The sequence below is a fragment of the Acanthopagrus latus genome, chromosome 4 (assembly GCF_904848185.1).
Source record: "Acanthopagrus latus isolate v.2019 chromosome 4, fAcaLat1.1, whole genome shotgun sequence".
NCBI lineage: Eukaryota > Metazoa > Chordata > Actinopteri > Spariformes > Sparidae > Acanthopagrus > Acanthopagrus latus.
In genome coordinates this window covers 19,848,433-19,863,524 of record NC_051042.1, presented here as the reverse complement: position 1 = coordinate 19,863,524, position 15,092 = coordinate 19,848,433, and the positions used below count along the sequence as shown (strand labels likewise).

General features: G+C 39.9%; 1 protein-coding gene across 4 annotated transcripts in view; it reads right to left on the bottom strand.

The window, feature by feature from the left end:
- The window catches only part of plekha7b (pleckstrin homology domain containing, family A member 7b), a 75,710-nt gene that overhangs the window by 59,520 nt on the left and 1,098 nt on the right, over positions 1–15,092 (bottom strand). For 3 of the 4 annotated variants that reach the window (XM_037095521.1, XM_037095518.1, XM_037095546.1), the window contains one exon: positions 14,957–15,014. In XM_037095521.1, the coding sequence (XP_036951416.1) occupies positions 14,957–15,014 (58 nt within the window). Of the gene's footprint in view, positions 1–1,192; positions 1,433–14,956; positions 15,015–15,092 lie in introns of those variants that run through there. The other variant, XM_037095541.1, reaches the window with a different exon arrangement.

Below are 15,092 nucleotides of genomic sequence, written 5' to 3'. Positions count from 1 at the left end.
TAGTAGATTAAATATGTATTAATTACTTGTTATATAGTTTTCATTTTGTACTTATAATATATTTGTAACAAAATTTAAATGAAAAACAAATGTTTGTAACTACTCGGAAATGAGGGAAATCAATGTGGAATTTAAAATTGGGATCAAAATTGGGATCAAAATCATAGATAATCAAGATGCAAATATACTTCCGTGAATGACTTGAAAAAGTTGTCCAGCTCCCTGACGTACAGTCCTGTACTGGTTTCCTGATTTATTTTGAATTGCCTCAGCCTGTCACCGTGGCTGAAGGCCCATGCACGATGATTCCATGCCGCAGAATGACAGGGAGATGAGGTTACCACCATTTAGTTTTTTTCTTTTACTCATGCATGAGGACCTTATGATTTATGGTTACTTATCTAAGATTTTGTTTTTCACCAAATAAAGCTGTGTGTCCTCTCTATGATGCAACAGAAATATTTATTTTTCAACAAAATGTAAGGTTAAAGTGATTGCATTATGTTTTAGTGCAATTTTAAGAGACTGTTTTGATGATTATCAACATATTGTGAATTGTAATTATGATGGACAGGGTAACTTTTTTTTAACTTATCATATCATCCCATACCTACTAGCTACATTGCCTACCTTGTTTGACATACAAAATGTGACCAGTTAAAATATAAAGCGTTGCTATAGATGAAACTACCAAACAATAGAAATAATCTAATAACTGAGTAATATTCTAACAATAAGAGAGAGAGAGAGCGGTCACTCTGCTCCAAAATGGTTAGTTTTACTTTTGATACTTGAAGGACATTTTCCCTGCACTTCATGCACATCTGCCAAAAACAACACTAGAATGACATTCAATAATCTGTATAATCACCACTGAAATAAACACATTCTGAATGGAATGGGAATGAAAAATAGAAGTGTGCTTTTCATCATGCTTCTGTACATTTAAATATAATGAAAGGAAATAAACACATAGTTAATAAAACCATTACACACTTAAGATACACTTTGTTGCGGTTTTGAAAAGACAAAGACTGAACAGACTGGAATTCAGCTGCAAAACAAGTCATTCTAAAGACAACAGTATAAACATGCATTTGATTCATCCTCCTCTTATCACTCTTTTCAGCATACTCCCAGCGCGTCTCTGATGGCTACTCTCAGTCATACAAGCTGCCACATTGTTACTCACCAGTGAGTTACAGGACGTCCAATTCAAAAGTCTTGAGCATTCAAATCAGTCCTTTTCCCGAAGCTGCCCAATAAGGAGTGTCCCTGTCTGTTCTCTTAATGTATGCAAAGCGATCCTGTTTTAACAGTGTGCACTGTGCTACGTGGGTGTGCTTGGAAGGGCACAAAGAGCGGTGTCAGATAGAAGTATAACTGCTGTTTCAGCCCTCTCTCTCTTTACTCTCAATCACTCAGTTACACTGCCAGCACTTACAGCATGTAGCTCTACTCTGCCTCTCCAGAGACGAATAAAATGATAACGCTCCATTGTTCAGTCGCTATATAGAAGATGAAGAAGGAGGAAAGGGGAAGGGCCCAACGTGCTGATAAACTCACTACACCGTTCTTCCTGGTGACCACAGTTGAGCAGTATTAACCTCGCTGTGTTGTCCACTCAACGTAAAATGCTGACCTTGGTCTCTGACTGCAACCAGAGCCTTCAGTCTCAGCCCTCTTTATCAGATCAAATCCCAGTCAACCAGGGAGAGAGGGATGGAGGATGGAGGGCAGACTATAGCTGAGTGACTGGCTCGGGCTGCTGCAGTGCCGGCTCGATAATCCACAGACAGACATATAGATAAGAGCAGAGGGCTGGACGAGGGTGGTTCAGGTCGATACGCACGATGGACAGCCAGGTCAACATTCATACTTCACTCTACTGCCTACTGCCACTGCTGTCCTCCTGGCTGCTGTATGGCAGAGTGAAGATATAATAACACAATTCCAGTCTGCTACGATAGGAAATTAGAAAACCGTCACAATTAGGAATAAGGCTTTGCAAAAATACAGCGTGCATAGTGAGCGTTTAGTTTATGGACTATGATTACTCAGAGGTGAAATGTTGTTGTGTAAGTATGCAGATACGACTTCTACCACAACATTTCAGCTAAATGCAGGAAAAGGTTGATACGACAGAGCGATGGTTAATGACTATATAATTGGAAGGTAACACATTTATAACAGTTATGAACTATACTTAATCATAAATTCACACTTTAATTAACATATCTTTTTGAGCCTACACAAAAAGAAAGATCTGAGTACCAGAAACACTTGGAGCATTACTTGTCTTGATAAAGAAATATGACAGAAACAAATAAGAATTTGCATCAAACTGTCAAATAGTCAAAGACTCAAGAGCAATATCTAGTGGCAGACAACAGAACAGCACTTCTCAACAAACATATACTGTATGCTGCACCACGTCTCAATGATGCACTGACAGATAAGGACACGCAGTACATCACCACTGAGACAAACTGTTACTACAGTGATCTGAAAACTTCCAAATATAAAATATGTTGTCAAAATCAGCATCTCAACACCTTTGCTGCACAGCAGAAGCTTCATCTCACTAAGACATTACAGACAGCAGCTGGCTGAAGCTGAACACTGAGCACAATTTTAATTATCAAATCACAAAGATTTGGAAGAGTTTTTTAAAAAGCAAAATCAATCAGCTCATGAATAAGGAATTAGCTGTGCATCTCTGCACTAAAGCAAATTAAATTGGATTGGCTTGTGAGATGTCACACAGCTGTGTGGTCAATGTGTTCAATAAATGCTGCAGTGAGTGAAATTGCCCCGACCAGCAGATCGGCTTTCACTGGCCAGACTTTTCATTTATCTTTTTCACACTTGATAGTCCATTAATGGGTGAGGCAATATTCAATCAAGTAATCCACAACGAGAAACATTTTCAGAGCTCATACATGAAATCTGCTGTTGAACGTAAGCTTATTGAAGTGTGAGGTCATTTAGACTTCAAAATGATTTACGTTAAGGAATACCTATAGAAAAAAAACACTGCAAAGGACAATTAAGATATGCCACAATATCAATTAGGTTCAAGGTCATCTTGTGTTAAAGGCATCTTTGATTGATCTCAGCCCTAACTTGACTGAGCAAGATGAAAAAAGCAGCAATCATTTCAACTTATAAAGTAGTGTTGAATTCCGTAAGCAAATACTTGTCTATTCAGGAATTCCAGCAGATGTGGAGGAACACTAGCAGGCATCTGGGGTTGTATTTCTGGTCACCTGATGAATTCAAGTCCTATATTCACTGTCTTTGAAGCAACACTGCTCAAAACACTTAACAGTGTAACAACAAGTCAGTTTAACTTCAGCAATATCTCCATCCATTTAGGAAGCAGGTGTGATAGTGACTCAATTTCACCTGCTTTTGTGCAAATGAAAGTGTGCAATGGAGAGGCAAAAGCTAGACAACCCAAAAAAGAGAGGGGTTTGCACGTGGTGGTTACAGACACTTGCTCTCTCTTTATCCTTCCTGACTGATTCTTCTCTAGTTTGTGTTCTGCTAGAGGCCTTGTCACTGCTGGCAGCATGAGGTGGTACCTGCAGCCCAATCAGGTTGCACAAGTAGTCCAGCTCTTCCAGGATGTCACATCCACATGGGTGGTTCATAAGAAGGTTTGCTGTGTAGTCTCCCAGCACAGTCTCAGTCTCAGAGCACTGAGGAGATACCATGAGATGGGCTGTTACACAGGGGGAGCTGGACAGGGCTGTAGAAAGACATCAACCCAGCAGCAGAGCCGGCATCTGCTTCTTTGTGGGAGGAGGAACAGCAGGATCACAGCCAGAGCCCTATAAAATGACTTCCAGCAGGTTTCTGGTGTATGTTTCTGACCCTAGTGGGATCTGTGCTCACAGTCCTGCACCGTACAGCTCGATTAGCAGTCCCAAGAGAAGGCCAGTATTGGCAGATCCAGCACAAAAGTAAAGGGGGTCTGTTTTGGACTGAAACACATCCTCCATCAAAGTTTGGTGGAAATCTGTTCAGTAGCTTTTGTTTCTTTTTTTCCAAACCAGCCAACCGGCCAACCAACACACACAGGGACAGCATAACCTCCTTTACAGAGGTGATCAACATTTACTGCATAATTGTACATAAGTCAATAAAGTAATTATGGTGAAACAAATATTAATTTAATCCATTGCTTATATAAAAATATTGATTAGTGCAGCTTTAATATGGCTGTTTATACTCTAAAAACAGTCATTCAGATCATTCTCTACATGTAGCATGTTTGTGATAGCAAGTTGTAGTCCCAGTTTCATTGTGCAGTATCTTACATTTTACCAGATTGATACAATCACACAACCAAAGCACTTTTCATCTAAATGGAGATTTTCTGTTCCTGCAGAACATCAATGCCTTTACACCTTCATCTTTGAGATTGTCTACTGCCTTTTATATTCATATTGTCTACTTCAGTGTTCATCACTTTTACACCCAACCCTGAAATCTTATGGACCAGATAAAAAAGCATATGGTATCTCAACAAAAAAAAAGGTCTCACATATTCTCTGTAGAAAGACTTTCTCTTTTTATACAACATCCATCTTCCACCTTCGACGCTGCTAACTAATCACATCTCTCCTCACCCGTCGGTGAGATGAGAACAGTGTGGGACCCGCACCTCTCCGCAGTGACTCCAGTCACACTCTGACAGAATGCGGCAGAAAAACTGTCATCTGAATTCAATCAGAGGGAGGGTACACAAACTCTTTCTTTCTTTCAGAGAGGAAGCCCAAACGACTCAGGTGCAGTGCTTCTTTCTTTAACAACATGTAGAAATATGCCAGTAGAAAAAAAAGTTTTTGTTTTACTATTGGATTAGATTTTTAATGCTGTTTCATGCTGTTTGCAGCATACCACTTGAATTTACATTTGATGTACATCATGGCATGTTATAGACATTTAGGAGTAAAACCAAGCACCTCTTTAACACAAAGACAAAGAAAAACTTCTCCTTTGATAACACCATCAAACTTGTGTTACCTTGTCTCAGTCTGCCTCTCCTCCAGCTCAGTAACCACCTCTGCTTCATGATCAGCCCATTCAGTCCCGTGGCCAAGGGGCAGGCAGCTGCAACAGTAGGTCCCCATCCCAGCTCGAGCATCTCCCCTGCCCTGTTTCTGCTCTGACTCCCTCTGCTCCAGCTCTGACTGGGAAACCTGCTCAGGCTGTCTGGACACTGAATGACTCATTCGAGATAATGTATATCATCACACAGAGCACACCTCAAGCCCGCAGCTCTTAATGTATTCACTCATTGCAGGTTCCTGGGGTTAAATATTGCAAGTCCAAACAAGGCCTGATGGAAAGCTTCCTTTCTGCTCTGCAGCACAAACATCCCCTGTACCACACTCACAATCTGCCCTTTGTTTTCATCCTCTTTATTCAGTCCACCGCTTTAAACTCCGACTCAATTTGTAGGCCCTGTCAGTACAGTACAGTATGTATTGTTTAACTGTCACACGCTTCGCAATCAGTCAACTCTGACATGATATTGACAACACAGCTCTATTTATAAAACTCTCTGGCCTTAAATGAAAGTTCAAGGCACCTCCAACAGGCAAGGAATGAAGATAGATGCACAAACACAAAAGCTGGACATGATTTAAACGTGATACAAGGATCTACTGATAATGACAAATGGTCAACATAAATCATCCCACGAGAGAGAGAGGACTCGCTACCTCAACAACAGCCCATTTGCAATTCCATGGCCATGAATCCTGATATCAATTTCCTTATCTCTGCATCTGCTGCTCAAGACGGTGTTCACATGTGCACTGTCTCCACCATCACAGGATTAATGAATCACGCCTCAAGGAGAGGCTGTGTGTCTGTGTGTTATGGGAAGTGAAGTGTTTCTCTCCCAGCACTTTCTTCCATTAAAAGAAGAAAATCAAAAACCCATTTTGAGCATTATTTTTATCATCGCCAAAGATTGGCAAAAGAGCAGTACATCTTGTTGCGCTTCTCTTGACCTTGAAAGGCATTTAGCCTGTTCATTCAGTATTTTCATTCCCTGCACAGCCCACATGGTGCAACGGTGGGAAGAGAAGTGAAATGAAGCAGCACACACTCAGGTGATGGTATCTTGTTAAAAACTAAGACTTTAATGCTGCAATAAGCATGACCAACAACCAAATATGTTTTCAGAGCATTAGTCTTTAGATAATTTGATCATTCCATTAGCAAGCTCTAAAAACGTGTGGTGATGAGGTATCCATTACAGAATAATGCATATACGAATAAACCCTTTGAATACATTTTCCAGCCAGCAGGCATTTTCAAATATAAATGGAGGAAGTCTGTCGGACTTGACAAAGCATTTCCTGCAACATGTTACTGGAATGCAGTGGGTTTTTTTTTAATCCAGTGTCATATAATAATGCCCCCCAGAATCAAATGTCTTTATTTTGCAGAGATAAGACAGGAGTAATCGGATCCATCAGGATTTTCCTGTCAAGAATGACAAAAACGATTTTGGGGTATCTATTTTAAGCTGAAGGTCACAGTCTCAATAAACAGCTCGAGGGAAGGTAGAGGAAGACACTGAATTGTGTTTATACACGAGCTCACACTGACGAGTCTGCAGAGACGCTACATTGATATAAAAATCACTGAGGGAAAAAGGACTTATTTATCTGATAAAGATGTAAATAAGAACATTTTATCATATAAAAAAATAATAGAAATGAAGTCAAGGGGATTCATCTTGACACCAAAGACAGTGTTGGGCTACTGGCTTATAATTTCTTATTATCCTGACTAATAACTGATTCTGAATTACATTTTGACTTTTGAAACCTCTGATGTGAGGTGTACAAACTGTACAATGAGCTCCTTGTTTCACACATGCAGCACCAATCCATATCATGTTGTTTACGGCAGATATTGTGTAAGTGCAGCATGACTGTTAAGATAACAAGTTTTGTGTGAGTATAGAGGAAGCCTTACATAGCTCATCCTCATCTGAATCAGTTTGTTCTTTACAGCAAACAAAATGTCCAGTACAGATAACCAATTACACCACGTTATGCGAGACTGCAAGATTCATTTTCTGTATAAAAACTGTGTTCCAGGCTCATTCCAAGAAAGAGGCCTCATGGAGACCAAAGTCAAAGGGTAATTCCTGATCAATCACTTGTAAGGATGATAGCTTCTCATGTAAAATTGTTTCCACAGAGCCAAATGGTAATCACAATATTGTACATATTAAACAAAAAATAAACACATTTATTAATTGGGCGTAAGTGCATAAACCGAGGCATTACATTTATTTGATAACAAACATATTGCCATTATACTGACAAATAATGCAATATGTAGCACTAATGGGAATGATCATTTTTCGCATCACATTGTTTTATTTTCCCTGAAAAAAGTAGAAAGCATCTTATGATGGGATCAGACCATCTGTGATGGCCATCAACATACTGACATTACGACCTTGGACTATTCAGAAGACATTAATAAATGAGTACTAAGTACTGATGGGTCAGACTACACACATCTATGAATCAGAGTTCATTTGAGTCTTTACAACACCTTAAAAAGCTTAATGACTGCATCAAAATGAATGTGGGCCAGGGGGGTAAGGTGTTCCTACCACAAAAGGTGTCCCCAGGACCACATTTTGCCATGAAAACACACAGACACACACACAGACTCACAAGGTGAAAACATGACCAGCTGATGTTGTCACAGTTGGTTATCATTATGATGTGACATCTTTTAGGGTCTGTACCAAACCAAAACTGTTTTCTTACATCTGAAGAACAATATTTGTGCATCATGGAGGCTCTAAAGCGTTACAGAACTTCATTAAAATGTTGTGTCAAGCATTTTATATTTTAACAATTGCAACTTGATTGCTGTGATTTAGAAATAGCACTCGGACATACTGCATTTTCAGTAATATTCAGAATAACTGTGCAGCCCAAATAAATTATTAAAGTTAGTAGGTGATGACACATTTTCAACATCGTGTCTGCTCTCCCAGAGGCAAATTCACACAAGATCTAATCTGAATGCAGCTTGGTTGCTAATTTGAATATCAACATGTGTATGCTGACGTTGTGCAGGTATCTCTGTTGTAAACAGAAACCTATCAGACAAAAAAAAGAATAAATTAACAAGAGCAACACTGTTTAGAATGTACAAAGACACACAATGCAAATGTTTACAGCCAAACAACAAAAGCCATACTTGTGTATCAAGACAGTTGAAGAGAATTATTCACACCAGTAATGCTTTAAAAAACAGCTGTTGTTCCTTTGATGCTTAACATCTGTTGTAGAAAAAGTGGATACTCGGTTACCCTACAATTCAAAGGTGCATTATCTAGAGTGAAAGTGATGTTATCAAAGTCTGACGACACTTGAAGAATATATTCCTACGGTACAGTTCAACAAGCACAGCTGGCCTTTGTGGACAAGGAAATTGCAGAGCAAATAAAGTGAGATCTGCAAGGTTTTCCGAAGCAGTTTCTCACAATAACCATTCCAAACAAATACACTGGGAAAGTCTAAGAAAGAGTGAAATTACTTGATACTGTGTCACCAAAAGCAATGCTGAGCCCGAGTATGAGGGCAAACGTAGAAACATGTAATTAATAGTTGCTCACTGGAGCACACATACAGTAGGAAAGCTGTTGCTGTTATGGGATCTTATTAAGTGACACATCTGTTCCAACTGGATGAACCTAACGACAAACCCAATTTCATCCATACCTTCTTGTCTCTAAAATCCAAGCATAGTTTATACACAGGCACTCTCAGGCAGAACAGCAGATTTATATATATATATAATAACTCCCTTGTTGGTATACACAGTGGACGGATGTGTTCATCAGAGAAGATGAACAGCTGCCTCACTGTGTGTGTCAGCCTCACCTCAGCTTTGCTGAAACAAAAGCATTTGCACTGATCCTGCTCCTGTCTGCTGCCTGTGGCGGAGAGCTCTATCTGATTGGTATTCAGTCATGTGTTTTCAATCTTTCCTCATTACTTACCATGACACTCCAAAACGATATGCAAACAATGTCCTTTTACATCTACGGTGAGCAAACACAAGGCGTACTTAGCATATCTAACACAGTCTTGTGTACAATACCCAAAGGAAATTTAGACTAATGTCTGTGAGTTATGTTGTTAAGCTTCAATACATTAGTGAATGATCAAGTTTGAGGTCCATTTTGAGCCTTTATCTGAGCATTGACCATATCTGATGGGATTCTGCTGCTTCTTTGCTTCTTTAAGGGAAAAAAAAAACATATCTGGACTGTCTTCCTGCCTGAGCCCAAAGGAGGGCCAGCAGGGAAAATACTTTAGAAGTAGTTCAAGAAAAACTCATATCTTAAATCCACTGTGGTCAAGTTGTCTCATACAGAACCGTCCAGCATAAAGAAACACACTCAGAGTTGCACCTCACTATAAAGGTTTCAAAGTCAGAGAGGCACAATATGACAGTGTGAAACACAGTGTTCCCAAATAGATCAAGCCAGAGTTAGAGTTACATATAAATATCTTTCATGATAAGAGAATCTAAGACATTGAAGCGCAAAGGTCGTTCTGAAGGACTTTGGGCTAATTTGTGTCCTGTTTTTGGGGGGGCAATTACGTTCTGATCCAAGCAATAAGGTATGGATTTGCTGTGTTTGCAGAAAAAAAGAGAGCTTCGTTAAGAAAGCCTTAAGATAAGGGCCTGTAGGGATATAACACTTCTTTTTTAGCCTCTATTAAAATGCCCCTCTTCAAAACTCCCAAAACACCTTGTGGCTAATTAACTCATACTGTCCTGATCATAAAATAGTCAGCTAGTTACAAAATGCAAGCACAACCTAAAACAAGCAGCAGAAGACTGGGAAGATGGACATGCATAAAAATCTAAGATGACAAAAAATATTGATGGGGAAAGGGAATGGTGACACTTAAAAATGATAATAATATCATTGTAATAATACACAGATGAAAATGTTGAGTAAATAACACATTTGCCCCTTAAATATTGTCTGTCTACATCTTGCTGGTTGACACTTTATGTAAAAAACAATTAACAGTAAACAAGTAAAAGATGATGATTTTTTTCACATCATTATCGTGAATTATTTAGGCCACGATAATTGTGTGGTGTAACTCTGATATCATGATGATCCTGAATGGGGATATTACATCTGAAGAGTGAATAAAGTTTTGCCTTTTTGTTTTATGTGAAATCTATATGAGTTTAATATCAACACTTCTTCCTGGACTGTCCCATAGCATTATGCGCCCCCTGAACAATGTGAACTGTGTCCTCAACAGGACACCATTGTACCTCAGTGGGGTCATTTCTTTCCCTCAGGGAGCTATAGAATTGCACATTTCCTATGCTCAGTGAGTGCCAGTGATGTGTGGAAGTGAGTACACCTCACTGAACTCAGTTTCCCAGCTTTTACTCAAAGATTACTAAACACAAGGTCATCTGAAGATTTATATATGACAAGAACAAATCATGAGATTACAAATACTCATTTACATTCTTTCCAACTGTTCTTCCAGTCATGACATCTGTTACAAACATATGTATTTACTGCCATATGAGTGAGTGCACTTACGTTCACAATAGTTGAGACCTCCTATTACAACTTAAGTGTGTTAAGAAGCTTAACATAGTTGCACTGCAACTTCACAACTGAACACGTGGCACTTTTCAGCCTTCTTTTGCTTGCCATAAATTGATATGCACCCATGACACATCGCACAGGCCTGTTTCATCTGTGGCATATCATCTGCAGGGATTGTAACTGGATGATTTTGGAAGATGATTTTAAAAATTGGGTCACTTCCTCTGAGACTTGCCAGAAGTATGACAGCCAGAGACTCTATTTCAATCTGAAGCTACAGATGACAACAGAACTTGCCTGTTAGTTTTGACACAATTCAGTCTATTGATGGGTTAATGTCAGTGTGTCACGCATTACTATAAGTAGGGCTGCCCAATAGGGTCAAAACATCATAAAATGAATACTGTGACATAAGTTTCACAGTTAGTGGGAATGTTAACTTTAGCATCACAATTTTAAAAACATGATGACGTGACATTGTGGCTGTGATGTGTACCAAACACACATCTGGAGAACAGAATTTGTAGACCAGGGCACTTCTGCAGCTCTACAGGACTTAATTATAATCCTGTTTTGTTATTTCACCTTTACCAAATACTTGTAGCTTGTTGCGCTTTGTATATTGCATGTAGTTATATGCCGATTTTGCAATTAATTGTGCAGCAGCAGCCCTAACTATAACTTTACTGAACTTAAACCAAACAAACAAAAACTGCTCACAAGCTGCACGATTTCAATGATATTTTATCATATATAAATAATAATAATCCTTCTTAGCCAGAGCTTTGATGTTGAAAAAAGCTTTAGCCCTCCAACTGCTGGAGCAAAATGAAGCACGGCACACATCTAACAGATAGTTCAGGTTGGTTGAGAATGAGGTGTAAATAAATTTGAGATTTGCCGCAGCAGCAGCGACTGAACAACCCTTCCTTTGTACTCCACCTCGGCTAATTTCCACCATCAACACACAACCAGATCCACTGACCGTTGTCACGGCAGCACCATGCAGACCTCAGTCCAGCTTGAGTTTGTTGCTGTAAGACTTCCTGGACAACTGGAGATGGACAAAATTGGTTTAAAAAGAAGCTTCTTGCTACGTGCTACAAATCTGATCTGCTCCTCATAATGTCTGATGCTTACATGAAAATGATATGCCTGTGAAACCAAACAAAAACTATTATGATTTGAACCCTGGGGCAGAGAAATAAACTCACATCAACTCGGTGCTAATTGGAGTTGTTGATGTAGCGTTAACAGGTCTTTTAAAAGGTTGGGTTGTAGCCAGTAATACACTAAAATCTAACACGTGTGATGATTTTAATAGTCTAAACTAGGGCCACAGTCCAAGTTGTCCAGTCCCTTTCCAATTTTTCTAATGTGATCATAAGGATTAATCCCAATGAGCTGGAGCAATCTTCACTGTCTCCCTTTAGTGATTGAGTTTTGCAAGCTAACATTAACAACCCAAAGCCGCTAAAATATTCCATGAGTGTAAGCTGTTTTTAACATTAACATTTTAACACAATCTGTCAGACTAAATTGTGTTTTTAAGAACAAAGTAGTAATAAATTAACAAGGCCTGCGTATTCACTCTGAGCTTCATTAGCTGAGTGATAGAGCAAAAAGCCAGGTGAGCTCGACACATGTGACACCTATAATTACCCAGTAGACACATGGGACAAATACAGAAACCTGGCATCCAGATCTGCAATAAATCAAATGAACCACCTGAGATACACTCCTCCACAATGAGAAAATGACACTACTCCATCACAAGGGAATAATAAACAGTCACATTCACATTAAGATGAGCTGTGCACCAATCAGCTGTTTCTCAGACTAATGATCCATATGAACACTAAACTTCAATATGAGACTAGTCACACTGCTTCGAGAATTAAACAACTCCAATCCATTTGTCATACAGTATAATAGTTGATGGTTTTTAACAACATTTTCACACCTGGGCCTGCTGATATAGACAATGTTAATGCTAGAGCTCGCATCAATATGTTGGCTTACATAATATCCGAGAGGTAATTCAAAATAATGATATCCCCAGCAAGTCAACTGTTTTAGCACAGTGATGTCATTTGAGACATAAACTTTCAGAACTTACTGCTAACTTACCGCACTGTCACTGTAAAACATCCTGCCCCCATTACAAATCTTTGGCAAAACAAGAGCTGACTTTTATTTTGAATTTGAATAGACATTGTTCAGCACTATTCTTCAAAAATCAACCATGCATTTACAGAGTAAAACAATGGCCATTATCAGCATTTGAGACACTGTTGTCACAAAATGCAGGTAATGTAATCAGTGTACGCCCGACCACCTTCTAACACCAGCAACACAGACTCCTGCAGCAAGCTTACAGCAGATGTATTAATGTGGGCATTTTTTACTCCTTTATAGATGTATCAACATAAGCCCAAAACATTTGGTTGTGCTGTAGCTAATACTCTGATCATTACTACAGCATTGTCTCATTATCAATGTGTTCCAATGATGTCAGATAGTTACATAATTAAAGTCACATGATTCAAGCTTTTTTACCAGAGCTGACAGGCAAGATAACTTTGCACTGGCAATTTTTCACAATACAGTTAGGCTGTATAAATAATCACTCAGCAGTTTTTGCCCACTCTGGCGAACACAAAATGACTTGACTTTCTTTCAAGCACCAAGAAAAACACATTGAAAGTTGTCAGCTGTGCTCAAGACAAGACAAACGGTACAAAATAACAGTCTGGGTGTGCTCCTGACCAGCATTTGACACCAAGAAATTAGCTCTCGAAAACAAAAGAAACAAGCCAGGAACAGGAGAGAAAACAGGATCCTTCCACCGAGCCAGCTGGGCAACAAGTAGTCGACTGATTTAACAGCCTTGACATTTAGGCTACCATATATCACACAACCTCACTGTTGCATTGTTCTTGCTTCTTACAGGGAAAAAGTGTGAGAACAAGAGAAACAGCAACCGCTTTTATCCCGTGCACAATATAAGTGCCATTGACAACAAATGTGTTAGTTGGACCACATGGTTGGATGCCAGAATGCCTTTAGATGTGGCTTTTGGCACAGTGCAGCCTGTTTGTATAATTTGTGATACATGTTTTTTATAGCATCTGTTTTACCACACTGTTTTATACGTAATTCTGAGTGCAGGTATTTCCTAAGATGAAGAGCGTATCAGGGCTCCAAACTGGTGTCTGAGCATTGCATGTCGGTGGGCCAAGGCCTCTGATTCGTAACTGTCAACCCCAGAAGGACTGCAGCTCTGGGGATATAAAACCTGACCATACAGGCCTTCTGTCTGGAACAAATGGGGCAAACTAAAAGGGCCACAACAGGACTACGGGTAGTGGAACCACAAAACCTTAAACAAGCTACAGGGGGAGGAGTCAGTGCAATCCACAATGATGCAGCACCAATGAAGATTCTGTCTGCTCTTCGCCTTACAGTAGGCTTTCTGTCCGTCACTATTAGCCAGACTTATTTGACTGCTTTCAGCATGACTCGGTGGTGGCTCCCGAGTCCTGGGCTATTCTCAGCAGAAACCATCTGATCCAATCAAAAATCCTAGTACTGCAGATGGAAACGCAAATGTAATGCACACAACCCTTAAGTCATCCATGCCTCAACGTGAGGGGGGAATGTGTCAGCGACGGCGTGCTGCCTCTCGCTCGAACCTGACTCCTAGAAAATGATGATGTGTGAAGGGCACGTGCGAATCTGACAAATAAACTTCAACACCGCAGTCTGTGACTTTGTAGATCCTCGTCCTCATTGCTTCAATAACGCAATCATGCTATACATCTCTGTCACCAACATGGTCACACCCCTCTCTCCTGCAACCTTTACAGTCTCTCTATCAAACACACACACACAGATTGCCACACACATGCACACCGAGGCGGCACACCTATCTAATAGAGAGAGTAGAGGTCCTGCATGGAGGATGTGAGGAGAATTTTAATAGCCTTCCTCCTGTCCTGCCCAGCGCTGCCACTCTCCATTCACTATGCAGCCAGAGGTAATTGCTTTCACCTATCAGTTGGGACCCCCTGTGTGTTAAATCCATATGCTGGTGCGTTTAAGTGTCGTTTGTCATTTGCATACTGTTTTTTTTTTTCTACAGATTAAATGTCATGTTTAACATAAAGCAGCTTAATCTAGTTTGAGTGACGTGTCAGAACCGTGCAATGAAAGCACTTTTTTTCACACGAAACAAACAGCTAATGGGATCACATTTCACACGGTCAAGCCAATGCAACAACGCTCACGAGCCACACTCACTTGATGAAGTAGCTGGCGCCTTCGTCCGTGAAGCCCTCTTCCCATCCTCTCGGCAAATCTATAAGACGGGACAACAACAAGAAAGAAGAGAAACCCACACTGACTGAACGACCGAAGACAGAAAACACAGTGCAGC